General features: G+C 32.0%; 2 protein-coding genes across 2 annotated transcripts; both read right to left on the bottom strand.

Moving 5' to 3' along the window:
- Positions 1–624: 624 nt before the first annotated feature.
- Positions 625–2,068, bottom strand: LOC132755953 (complement C1q tumor necrosis factor-related protein 3-like). Its single transcript, XM_060746895.1, has 2 exons — positions 1,828–2,068; positions 625–1,046 (listed from the first exon to the last, which is right to left on the bottom strand). Exons 1-2 carry the CDS (start codon positions 2,066–2,068, stop codon positions 625–627), a joined length of 663 nt encoding a protein of 220 aa, XP_060602878.1.
- An 8,288-nt stretch (positions 2,069–10,356) lies between these two features.
- Positions 10,357–12,362, bottom strand: LOC132755955 (cornifelin homolog A-like; the record flags this gene model as incomplete). Its single annotated transcript, XM_060746896.1, is given in 2 exon segments — positions 10,357–10,714; positions 12,223–12,362. Coding segments are annotated over 2 exon segments (242 nt in total), but the record flags the coding sequence as incomplete, so codon positions are not given.
- Positions 12,363–12,584: the final 222 nt, after the last annotated feature.

Raw genomic sequence — 12,584 nt, forward strand, 5'->3', positions numbered from 1 at the left:
AATTAATCTTAATTTGTTCATGCGTTTTATAAAGTTGAAAGACTAGAAATAACTTGCAAATATGTTTGACCTTTTTAAGAATATACACAAAACGTGTATCAAATATAGTTAAATAAACAAGAGAAACGCGCTACGCATGCACACCCGAGCACGCAAACCATTTTGCGCATGTACAGATACACCATTTTACGCATGCATAGATACATCCTCGGATAGAAAACGATTCTTCTTTAATCAGTCAGAAACCATTAATCGTTGTGTTTTCCCTAATTATTTTACATAAAAAAACTCGTATGGTTGAGAATGGGACTGCTTCACTGCGTTAAACTTCAATATCTGCAAACAATACTACTGTTGATAAATTATGACATAAAATTGATATATATGTCAAGTTCCCAATATTGTTTTATATCGTTTCGCGCCTTTTTACTTTTATTTTTTTTACATCTGCATGTAGGTTAAATTTCTGTACGAAAAAAATATTTGCTTAGAATGAGAGTTATTAGTAAATAACTGACACCAACAGTTAATATAGCTGATACCAAAAGTAAATATAACTGACACAAAAGGTAAATATAACTGACATCAAAGTTAAATATAACTGACACCAAAAAGGGTAGTTATTTAAACTGTTTTATGAATAAGAATGCCAGAAAAGCTGTTAACTGCGAATGAGGTTTCGCCTAAATTGTCACTGACGTCACAGCTATTTGTACATTTTACCGATACTTCGTTTCCTTTTTCAACCGCTGTGATTGCATCAATGGTATAACATTTCCACCACGATTTATCTCCTATAGCTGTTTTAGAGATGAGTCTACCATTAACGACGATTCCAGCATATACCTTCATGTTACCGTTTATACAGACCTGTGCTGTAAACAGATATAATCCACTAACGGGTGCCACAAACACACCAGTGTCTTTGTTATAAGCATCGCCAATGTTGATAATAATATTTGAGTAGACAAACACCTTGTTGTTTTCTAACGATTTATCAGTGACTGTGTCTGCTTTGAATGCAACAATTGGCGTAAATGTCAAATCTGAAAGTAAATAACGTATTCAACATAATCTTAACATGTTAGTCAATATTGTGCATATTTTGTTATTTCTGGATAATATCAAATTGTTATTTAAACCTATCTTATGAATTAAAACGCACCCCCAGGTAACTAAAAAACAATCTTGGTTATCTATGAATACAGATTCTGAACTCATCTGTGACTAATGGGTCCATTCAAATAAAAGAAGTAACAGTTAAATAGTAAAATAATTAGCTCGAATACAAATTTAAATATCAATTTATCTAAGTTTAAAATATAAGAAATATAGAACATAAGCTGTCTTAAGCTTTTATGAGGCTGTGTAGAGACTTCGAAGAGTAAGCACCAATTGAGAACGATCATATTTAGTGTTTGTAACCAATTAAATTATTATCAATCAGTTTCAACAGTTTATATTAACAATCTTAGTGAACATAGTTTGCAATATCATTGTATACAGTTCCGAACTTTCAAAGCAAGCATTTCACATTTAACAAAATGATATTTAAAGTAGAAATAATTAATTATGTGTTAAACATATTTTAAACGTTTCCCGTTAAATATGCAAAAAGAAATATTGGCATTTTCAGTACGATTGGTTAATGTTATCTTAATGGATTGTTGTTTGTGCCACGTAAATGGTCTTGGTTATTTTGTTTGGTCAATTGTTTGATATACCCACTTATAATATATTTAACTTGCATCGATAAATAAAATGTATTGAAATTAAATCATGATATATCCGTCATAAGAAACAACTGGATTATTTAAAGTATATTACCCTGTATTTTCTGTACTTCTTTTGAATAGTTATTGATTGTTTCCTCAGTTTTTACTTTCATCCTCTTCAGCTCCTCGTCCATTTTTGCCTTAAGCACTTCAATATCACCTTCTTTCTTCATAAGATCCTTATTGAATTCACTTCTTTCCGTTTTCAGTTTCTCTAAAGCATCGAGTACTCGTTGCTCAGTAAGTTGCATATCACTTTTCATTTTCTCAACTTTCATTTCCTGTCTTATCATTTTTTCTAGTGTCTGTTCTTCGTAATGAAACTTGGAGCAGATTGGCTCTGAAACAGATGGCACAATAGAATGTAATAACAAAATCACTATCAATATGGAACGATCCATCTCTGTGCTCTTCTACTCGCAAACTGATGTTATATCAACCTTGAATTCTCAACAGCAAAATGCTGCTACGAAAGGGGTGTATCAAAGATATTAATAAGCAAATTCCATTCAGTATACCCAGGCTTTCTGCAACCGTTTAGGGCTGCTGTTCAGTGTTCGTTCCGGACAATAATATATAAAGTTGTTAGCATATTATAAAACAATTTTAATTGCATACCAAAAAGCCTCCTGAAAACTTCCAACTGGCCGGCACTCAATTTTCTTTTTTGCGTCCGCCAGGCTATTCATTTAAAAAAAACGATCCTACAGTAATTCATAAAGTATCTAAAATAAGCTGAATAGATGAAAAAACGACGAGAATTGTAGTTGATATGGAACAAATGATATTGAAATACTGCAAAAACTGGTGATATACTTTAGACGTCATATACGTCATGAACCTGTTATGTTATAAGATTCAAATACTTGCACGCGTGTCGCCATATTCAAACCCACAATTAAACAAAAATCATTTCTATTTTTTACACTATTATATTCATAATATCTGCATTTCGTTGAACTTTTTGCAGAACCAATTGCTGCATTTAAATGCATTTTCGTTTTAACATTTAGCTCGATATTTTCTTTTGCTGTAACTGCCTTTAACTTTTTATCGATGAATGGATTGACTTCATATTAAGACACAACATTCCATATTGTTTCTCGACCTTGATCTTTAATTGAACTTGACCGTCGATGCCTTATTGAATTTTGGTTAAATTGTCATAATTTTGTTATTTATGTACCAATTTGATGTGCACTTGTCAAAACAACAGTTGCTACCAAACAAATATTTTAAGTTATTTAAATGTGACCTTGACCTTTAATAGACCATTATTCTCAAGGTCAAATTAATGAAATACTCTTATTTTTCCTGTTATATGCTACAATTTTGTTATTTATAAATGGATTAACTGAATATTTAAACTTATCATATTTTTGGTCAGGACCTTCATGAACATCAATCTAAAATTGATCTTAAATCATATATGGCATTGACCTTCAGGTCGAACTAAATTTCGCTGATTGGCTGTAACTTGGTTTTAAACTAATGAATTATCTTTTTATTTGCACAAAACAACCTTTTGGAAATGACCATCCAAATGATAGAATTTACCTTAAACCTTAAGTTTTAAGCGACATTGTCCATCAATGTCAATCTATTTTTTTACATAATTTTCATACTAATGTACGGATTTAAATTTATACCTGGACAAAAAAACACTTGTGACAAAACCAACATATTGATTTATTCACTATGGCATTGACAGTCAATGTCAAATAAATGAAATTCTTAATTATTCTGTAAAAATGAGCATTGAACCATGTATACAGTTTTAGATGTAAAATTGAACTTTGATATCAGCTGACATAGATAATTTCACGAATTGACCTACTTTGGAACTATGATATCTGACCTAGATAATTTGACAAAGTGACCCTTTTTGTTCTTTGATGTTATGACCATTTGGACATTGAAAGTTTTAGATAATAACTGAAACTTTGACATCGGCTGACCTAAATAATTTGATGAAAGGACCTATTATCTTGTCCTCTGATGTAAGCTATAAAATTTGAATCAAAAAGAAAAAGGAAAAAAAAACTTTTTCCATTATTTTTTTTCTAGAGAATTGTTCAAAACTTTTTATTTATCTGATTTTTGAAAAGGTTAAATGTAAGCGTTTCCGTAGCATGGGGGTTGCTCTTGTTATCCGTGGTATTGCTACGTAACATTCCTTCTTACATTATTTAGATATTTAAAACAAATGTTTATTTTATTGAACCTTTTTTTTATCTCATTACTTGTGAACTTATCTTCAGGGAATTGAGTAGTTTCTACAAAATGGCGGCAAATTGCTGACATGAACGTATACGGATTAAATATTATGTCAAGTCTAACATGTTCAACAGCTTAAATAATGCCCCTGTTTATCTTATAAAGAATTTTGTCATAAAAAAACTTTTCTGTAGTAGTGTTCACATGTAAATGTTTTTTTTCTTTGTGAATTAAGTAGTTTTTATTATTGATATGGGGGTAGGGGCATATGAAAAGGTTCTCGTTGTCTGTAATCTTTAAAGAAATAACAGTCATTAAGGACAGCCCAGTAACTAAGGATATATGAAGCTAAAATAGAAAAAAAAACAGAAAAAGACCATTATTTTCTTGCATGGGAATCAAAATATTCACATTCAATTGGAAATCCTCTACATCTCCTCAAGTACTTTCCAGATTGCACACTACTATATCAAATTTAAGATTTTTCTAGAACTGATCTGATGATTGCATGTGAGGCAGAAGTGCCGGAAAGGATATTATTTTGAAATGGTTTAGTTTTTTAACATTTAAAATGTTCTTTTTTTATAGCATTTAAATCATTTAAATCAAGCAGTTATGTCCATTTATTTGAGTTCATATTGTTTCGTTGATTCTGATTATTTCAAATCTGACTTCAATTTTCTTTCTTTTCTTTCTCTGTCGTTTTCTCGAAAATATTATTACATATTGATTATTACACCATCATGACAGTCAGAAACGAGGCTTAACATAAGCTTCTAGTTTTCTCCTCTATTCTGATAGATAATCTGTTAAGTACATTTATTAATTTCTGTATACATTGTAGATTTGTTTTAATTTTGAATCTATCTGTAAATATTTACAGTGAACTTTGTATAATATATTATGTTAGCAATTTATTGAATATATTGTTTAAACCAAATCTAACTTTAAATACCGATTTTTGGATAATATCAAGCTAAATTTTCTCTTATGAAACCTTTAATAGTAGATGAATTCTATTGTTATAACGTCAATGATTCAGATTATTAGGAAAAGAAAATGTTGTTAAAACATTTGGCAAAGAACGTTGATAAACTCAATTTAATATGAAAAAGTCTTTTAAATCCAGTTGCTTGATTTGTTTTAACCTACAAAGTGGAATATAAGAATTTTGACAAATTTTAAGAGACAATTGTGGATATAAAACTAATTTGTCATATTTATACATATCTGACTATTCTCTGAATTCTCAAATCTTATTAACCTTTTCATTTAGACAACATACAGCCAGGCTTTTGGTCTTTTATAAGAATGAAATATATCGGCCGCTTTGTAACAACCCCGTTTATTCAAGCAAAATAGGTTAAATTTTGGCAGTCAATCTTTACTGTTTAAAAATGAGGAAACGTTATTAAGTTTTATATATTAAAAATTGTTGGTCCTGTTTCATAATTGTTTGATTTACTGAAGACTGTCATAATGCGGTGTTTCCAGATACCAATCAAGTTGAAGTTTTCAAGAACTGCCAAAAGTAAAAACAGATAATTAGCTTTGATGCGTTTAAAGATAATATAAATTAGGAAGTTAACTTCAACTTACCATAGAAAAAAACAGAAAGATATGAAAAGGTAATTGGGAAGGGTTCCAATGAATATGTTGTAGAAGATCGCTGAAGGTGATTTAGTAAACACAATAACTAAATGCAATATACCATCGCAAATATAAAAAAATAGCCGCAATACTTTGCGCATTGTTAATGTTATATGTATATGTACATCATTCATTTGTATAAAATGCTTTTTTATTTTCATCACTGCATCGCTTAAACTTAGAGACTTGTTCTTTGCTTTTTAAAAGCTGCATAATCCAAAAATGTATTATATGTCATTCTTAGCTGGATTTAAGTGAATAGCTTTGCAACGCTTTTCAATGTTGGCTCATTTTTCACAGTTATAATACTTGTCCTGGGAAAACGGGGTTAGAATTTTGCACACAAGTTATAAGTCTAGACCTTCATCAAATGTCAAAAAACCTCAGTACATGTAACTTTTCGTCACAAAAGGGGGACAAATGTCCAGGTCAAATATTCGTTTTACGTAGATTTTTCATCCAGCAAAGTTGAAAAATGAAAAAAGCCGCACACGGCAACATTGAAAAGACACGGTTTCTTTGGCCTGTTCATGTATGCATCGTACCGTACACGTCTTTGGCCCTGGCTGATTTCAAATAGTAGATAGGGAAAACACAAAACGCCGCACATGGAAAAATTAAAAAGACATGATTGATTTGACCTGTTCATGTATGCAAGCCCAGGCTGATTTCAGATAGCAGAATATGAAATGTTGTTTCATGTAGAATGCGGAAGGCGGTCACTTAGAAGCCTTTGTAGCGATTACACGTCAGTGCATGACTAGACGAGCGGCGTATGGTCACCATGTAAAAGCATGTGAAGTACTTAACTAATTTTTGGAATAATTTGTTTTTGCATACACACTAACAATCTTGATATTCTATCGTTAAGCCTTTATTAATAGCACTTATCTTATACTTTCACTGCTTTTATTCACATTGTTCGTTTTTTTGTTACTTATTAATTTTAAGATATAATCATTGCAACAGATAGCATTATCTTTTTAAATAATTTGGCAAATTTAACAACGTTTAACTTTACTATGGCGCTATAAACAAGGGATTTCGATACCTGGATGTTTTGACATAAAAAAAAATAATCCTAACTAAAATCAACAAGACCTGCAATGTAAAGATGGACATCCCCATCCCCGATTTAATTCTATAATTTTGAACATCTATTACTGTATATCAAATGCGGTAGTATTTCGTAATAAAATAATTACCGTTTGCTTACATTACCAACTTTGTTTATAACAATAAAAATCACTGGTTTGTGTGTACAGACTAATCAAATCAAGTCTAAAATTTTCATGCTATTTTGTTGTAATTTGTTGTAATTTATGCTTCTTTTCCAGATTTGTGTTATGTGTTTTTGTGGAGGCAAGGAATCGTAAGTCTGGAGTTTGGATGGATGATTCGTCTAATGTGTTTTGTATCAATAACTAATATGTTTATAATTACATTGTTTACCTCTTTGGAGTTTGACTGACAGGTGTCACACATTAATGACACCGTTAGGTGGTTTCTAGTCCCGGATTCTATCTGCGTAATAAGGCAGATGGCCAGTTTTTTATCATGGTGTATTTCGTTGTTACAATTAATCTAAGACTTAACAGAAGAAGCATAACATCGTTAGCAGGATGTTGGTATGGTTTGCCAGAATTTCTATTAAGCAAATACTTAATTAAAGAAATATGTCTGCGTATTTATAAACTTTTTGTAGAAAAAAGTAAGTAAGAGTTCAAAATAGAAAAGAAAACACTGACCATTGTACATTTAAGGTTCAAATAATTGTACAAAAAGGCTCGAAAACTAAATTTGAAATTCGTTCATAGATCATGCGATGCACTTAAAATGGATAAAACTCTTCAAATCATGATAAAGAAATATGATCGGAGTAAAATTAAAAATCGATATATTGCATTATTTAAGTGAAAGTAGTTGCAATGCTTTTCATTTTTTGGCCATTTTGCACAATAAAAATACAATAATTATTCTGGGAAAACGTAATACTGGAATGAACCAGACTTCCATTAACGGGTACACCAATCGGAACTCATCGGCCATAATTCATAATAACCTCGGACCTAATTAATACAGATTAAAGGTAGTTTTTTCACGTGGTTTTAGATCATGTACAAAAATCTTTGATAATGTATAACTAATATGTATATTTGACATCCAAAGGAAAAGTCTGCTGTTTCGGTACGAATCATGATTGATAATAAAATTATGTCTGACAATCATAATCAATTTGAAAATACCAGCTGATCTTTAGTTATAAAGAAATTCGACTTTAAGTCAAGAGGTAGACATTTTGTACTTTATTTTACTTGTATATAAATAATAAACTGTCTAAATTCATTTAACATCGGTGAAATTTTACTTTTACTTGATATATTTGAAAAAGCTAAGTCAACAACTCCCAGCATTAAATTTCTATTTGTTTGGAGACATGTGTTTAGTTTCTTAGCGTAGGTTAGATGGAAATACCGTATCCGTTCGTCCTTATCCGGAGTTTGACGGAAAGGGCCGAGAAGATGCGTTTATTTGAACACAAGTGCCGAAAGAAAATTCCAGTCCCTTCATGTAAAAAAACTCAATGGATCCCCCTAAAATGCGTATGCTATGGTATATATTGCAGATTGAAAATAACATAACATTTTTTTTTTTACATTGATGTTATAACATGATAACGTAAACATTTAGGTAAAAATAGTTTGCAGCACCGTCCTTGTTTTCGAGTTGTCTTAAAAACATGTTTTGTTGTTCGATTTAAAAATATTTTTTGGTTTTTTAAGATTTAAAAATATTTCTAGGTGGCTTATTTTTTCGGAAATCTTTTTCCTCAGGCCATCTGTAGGCATATAGCTTTGAAAAAGAAATCATCTTTTTTTCCAGCAGTTAATTGAAAACGAGATACGGAAATATGTCACGTGTTTAAGTAGCAATTCAGCAGTTACATTTCAATTAAAAAGATATAAAAGTAACTACCGATATATGTTTACCCTCCGCCTAACAAGAGGAACAAGCCAATTCGTTGAATTTATATCCCCCGCCGAGTACTGGTTTTTACAAACACAACAACTGAAGACATAAGGCTTTATTTATATATTTATCATGACGTGAACAGTAATATTCTTTGAACATAATAAATATTAAGGGCAATAACAGAGCCTTTATCAACTCGGTGTTAAATAGTAATATCTGGGCATGGATATGAGATGTTTGTTGCCTTTTTGTATCTATGGTTCAAATACAGTTTAGTTGAAATCAATACAGCAGTTGCAAAGAAATAGAAATATTGCTCTATATGCATAGTACATAACTAATCAAGGACCATAACTCTGTAATGAAGGGTCTGGTCTGAACAAGGCAACAAATTATGCACATCTCATCTTAGTATTGAAGGTTCCCATAAAGTTTAATTGAATTCCAGCCAGTAGTTGCAAAGAAGTAGCGTGGAAACAGTTATTGGCTCAATACGCATATTGCATAACTAATCAAGGGTCATAACTCTGAGTTAAAGTGTCTGACCGGAACAAGGCGACGAAATGCGCATCTCCTCTTGGTAATGAAGGTGCCCATAAAGTTTCGTTGATATCCAGCCAGTAGTTGCAGAGAAGTAGCACGGAAACGATTATTGCTCTATATTCATACTGCATAACTAATCAAGGACCATAACTCTGACTTAAAGTGTCTGACCAAAACAAGGCGAAGATATGCGCATCTCCTCTTGGTAATGAAGGTGCCCATAAAGTTTCGTTGATATCCAGCCAGTAGATGCAGAGAAGTAGCGCGGAAACGATTATTGCGCTATATTCATACTGCTAGCTAATCAAGGACCATAACTCTGAGTTAAAGTGTCTGACCAAAACAAGGCGAAGATATGCGCATCTCCTCTTGGTAATGACGGTGCCCATAAAGTTTCGTTGATATCCAGCCAGTAGTTGCAGAGATGTAGCGCGGAAACGATTATTGCTCTATATGCATACTTCATAATTAATCAAGGTTCATAACTCTGAGTTAAAGTCTCTGACCGGAACAAGCTGACGATATGTGCATCTCCTCTTGGTATTGAAGGTTCGAATAAAGTTTCGTTGAAGTAGCGCGGAAACGAAATTTGGAGGGACGGGTGGACGGACGGAAGGGCGTACGGACAACGCAAAAACAATATCCCCCTCCCGATTCCATCGGCGGGGGATAACAAAAGCTCTAAGAAATAAGATGAGGAAATCAAGTAGGCTACAAGTTCAGATTAATAAGTTCACTTTCCTTGGATGAGTTTGTTTCGTTTTTCTCCTTTTTAATAAGGGTTGTGGGTAGGGTGGGGTGCTAAGTTTGTTTGGTTTAAACATATTTAATCCGATATATTTAAGTTTTTTTTTGCTTGTTCGTTCGTTCGTTCGCTTGCTCGCTCGGGTGTGGGCATTGATGCTATTGTTGTTTTGTTGCAGTTGATTCCAGTTTTTCTAGTATCCCCCTACCAGTGAAAGGCTCCACTTCTCCTTTAATGAATTCCCGTGCATTATATTCACGTTCTATAACCTGAAGTTACTGACCACCAACTTCACCTGTGGTCATGCTCAAATGTCGCTAATTATTTCCAGTCCCGTCATGTAAAATACCTCAGTGGAGACCCATTAAAGCCGACATATAATTTTGTTAAATCGACTGAGATATCTTCTTAGGGTTGTCAAAAAAGGTAAGAGAGCAACTGTATAACAAAATGTTTTGCTTATTAATGCATTTATAATTATCAATCTATTTATTTTATCCTATAAATTTTCTATTCCTTGACAACAATAAATTAAAACAGTTATAAACATACATAACGACATGTAGGGTGGTTATAAACAAATATCCGTTCCATTCCAAAATATCAGAATATCTACACCTTTTGTAAACTATACATGCGTTCCTTCAAATAAAACAGAATAGGAAATTGCGTTTATCATATTTATAAACAGAAGACCTGAGAAAAGTGTCTACACAGATCCGACCCCCATCACATCAAGCTCACGTTTCATTTGACACAATGCACACGGTCCACACAAGGCTGTCACCAAACAGTCATTGCAAATAGATCCCTGCAAAGAAAAAGAAATACCAATAGAAATAAATTGCTATCATAACGTTAATTTTACTTTATAAAAACATTCAAGGCACGTTATGTTTATATTTTCGTTTTTGATCTAAGCAGAATTGACCATATATCAAAAATAGTTGACTATTATAAAGGACATTGACCAATTATTGATAATGAAAAAAGTTCAGTATAAACTATAGCAACTGCCTAAAATCTAAAAAGACTGCTTCACCCATTTCCATCAGTTTAACGTTGACGAAACATTTTGAGGGAATTTAAAAACACTTTTTGTGAATACACATGAACAACTCTATACAATTGAAAACAATTACATGTAAAGGAAAATCTAAAGTTATTTTGACTTTAACCTGTACACCCACCATTTACACTTGAATGGACATAAAGACACTATAAATAAAAGTCTTTCCAATCAGTTACAAATGTTACATAATGCAAAAAAGATAACATGATATGTATTTTGCGGATGCAGTATTAAATCGCAACAATCAATGAAATGATTGTACATTTTTTAATTGAATATAAATCTAAAATATCTAGATAAAAACACTGTACGTAACTTGTCATTAGTTATTACAGATAATAAATTGCTGTTTGTTAAGTTTGGTTTTATGGAGAAGTAACACAATTTATGTCATATGGCGCCAAAACAGGAAAGAAGATTTTGCTAACCTCGGCTGTTTCAAACTTAAAACATCATCAGGAGTTAAAACGACATTACCTACAGGCTACAGGAACTAAGAGATGCATAGGCTCCAGTAATTCAAACCCATTTACTTGCCTCTTATGATCACGCATGGTTAACGGTGGCTTCAATTCTGATGCCTCAACCCTTAAAGGCGATCCCTCAGCCACAAGGGGGTGACAGATAAATTACATAAAGATATGATTATAATGGAAGCATGTATATTAACGGGACATTTTGGTTTGTACACAACATAATCATATGAAATGTTATATAATTTTGTTTGCTAAAATACACTTTTACAGGATATGATGTAATTACAAAATCGATGAAACCTGCAAAATAACAATAAAAGAAGATCTTAGACCGTAACATGCTGCAGATTGTTTTGATTTTTCCACATGGTACATATAACAAGTCAAATATATCTGTAATTATAGCAGAATAAGGCCTACCAAATCGTTTAAAGTGAGTACATGTATCTACAGCAAAGTTAAGTTTCAACAATAATTTAAAATATTGTTTCTTATAAATAAAAAAAGGTTTTGAAACATATTTGTCTATCAGTTATTATACAATTTCAGAACTTTTTGACTTAGTTTCTTCCAAAATATCGAGTTACCCATACTATGTTTGTGAAGTCAACCCAGATATTTTAATTGGTCTATTCAAGTGGTATATTTGTGACGTATTGATAAGGGGCATGACGAGATCAAATACTTTTATTTGATATAGTTCTCCTCCTTGAAAACATGACATCATTTGTTAATAAATCTGAGAAGAAAACAAATCATTTAAAGTACTACCTGAATTCCCCCGAGAGTCCTTAGTCTAGTTCTCATAGTTAAAAGAGCGCCCTGGACAAACAGTGGCATACATAAACATTCTCCAATTCTGGTACCAAGATGACATTGAACACATGGTGCACAGAAACATACCAATGCACCTTAAAAAAGATGATAAGAACTTAAACATGTTACAATTAAATTGTTTATGAAACCTTAACCGGTGGAAATAATTACAATCAGATTGTATATTAAACAGAATTATATGTAAAACACATGTGGACACGAAAAAAAGGAAACACACATGAACATGTACACGAAGTAATATACAATTTTAAATGCCCAAAGCTCCATAGAATACGCATAAAGATGCTCACGCGGAA

Source organism: Ruditapes philippinarum, unplaced genomic scaffold (genome assembly GCF_026571515.1).
Source record: "Ruditapes philippinarum isolate M1 unplaced genomic scaffold, ASM2657151v2 ctg11621_1_1_1_1, whole genome shotgun sequence".
In the NCBI taxonomy this organism is placed as follows: Eukaryota; Metazoa; Mollusca; class Bivalvia; order Venerida; family Veneridae; genus Ruditapes; species Ruditapes philippinarum.

Bases quoted from the DNA above. Each gene is read 5' to 3' on its own strand.
- LOC132755953 (XM_060746895.1), bottom strand. From the start codon at position 2,068: ATGATAAGACAGGAAATGAAAGTTGAGAAAATGAAAAGTGATATGCAA. The intron at 1,047-1,827 runs GTAATATACTTT...ATTTACTTTCAG, and splicing joins AGAAGTACAGAAAATACAGG to ATTTGACATTTACGCCAATT.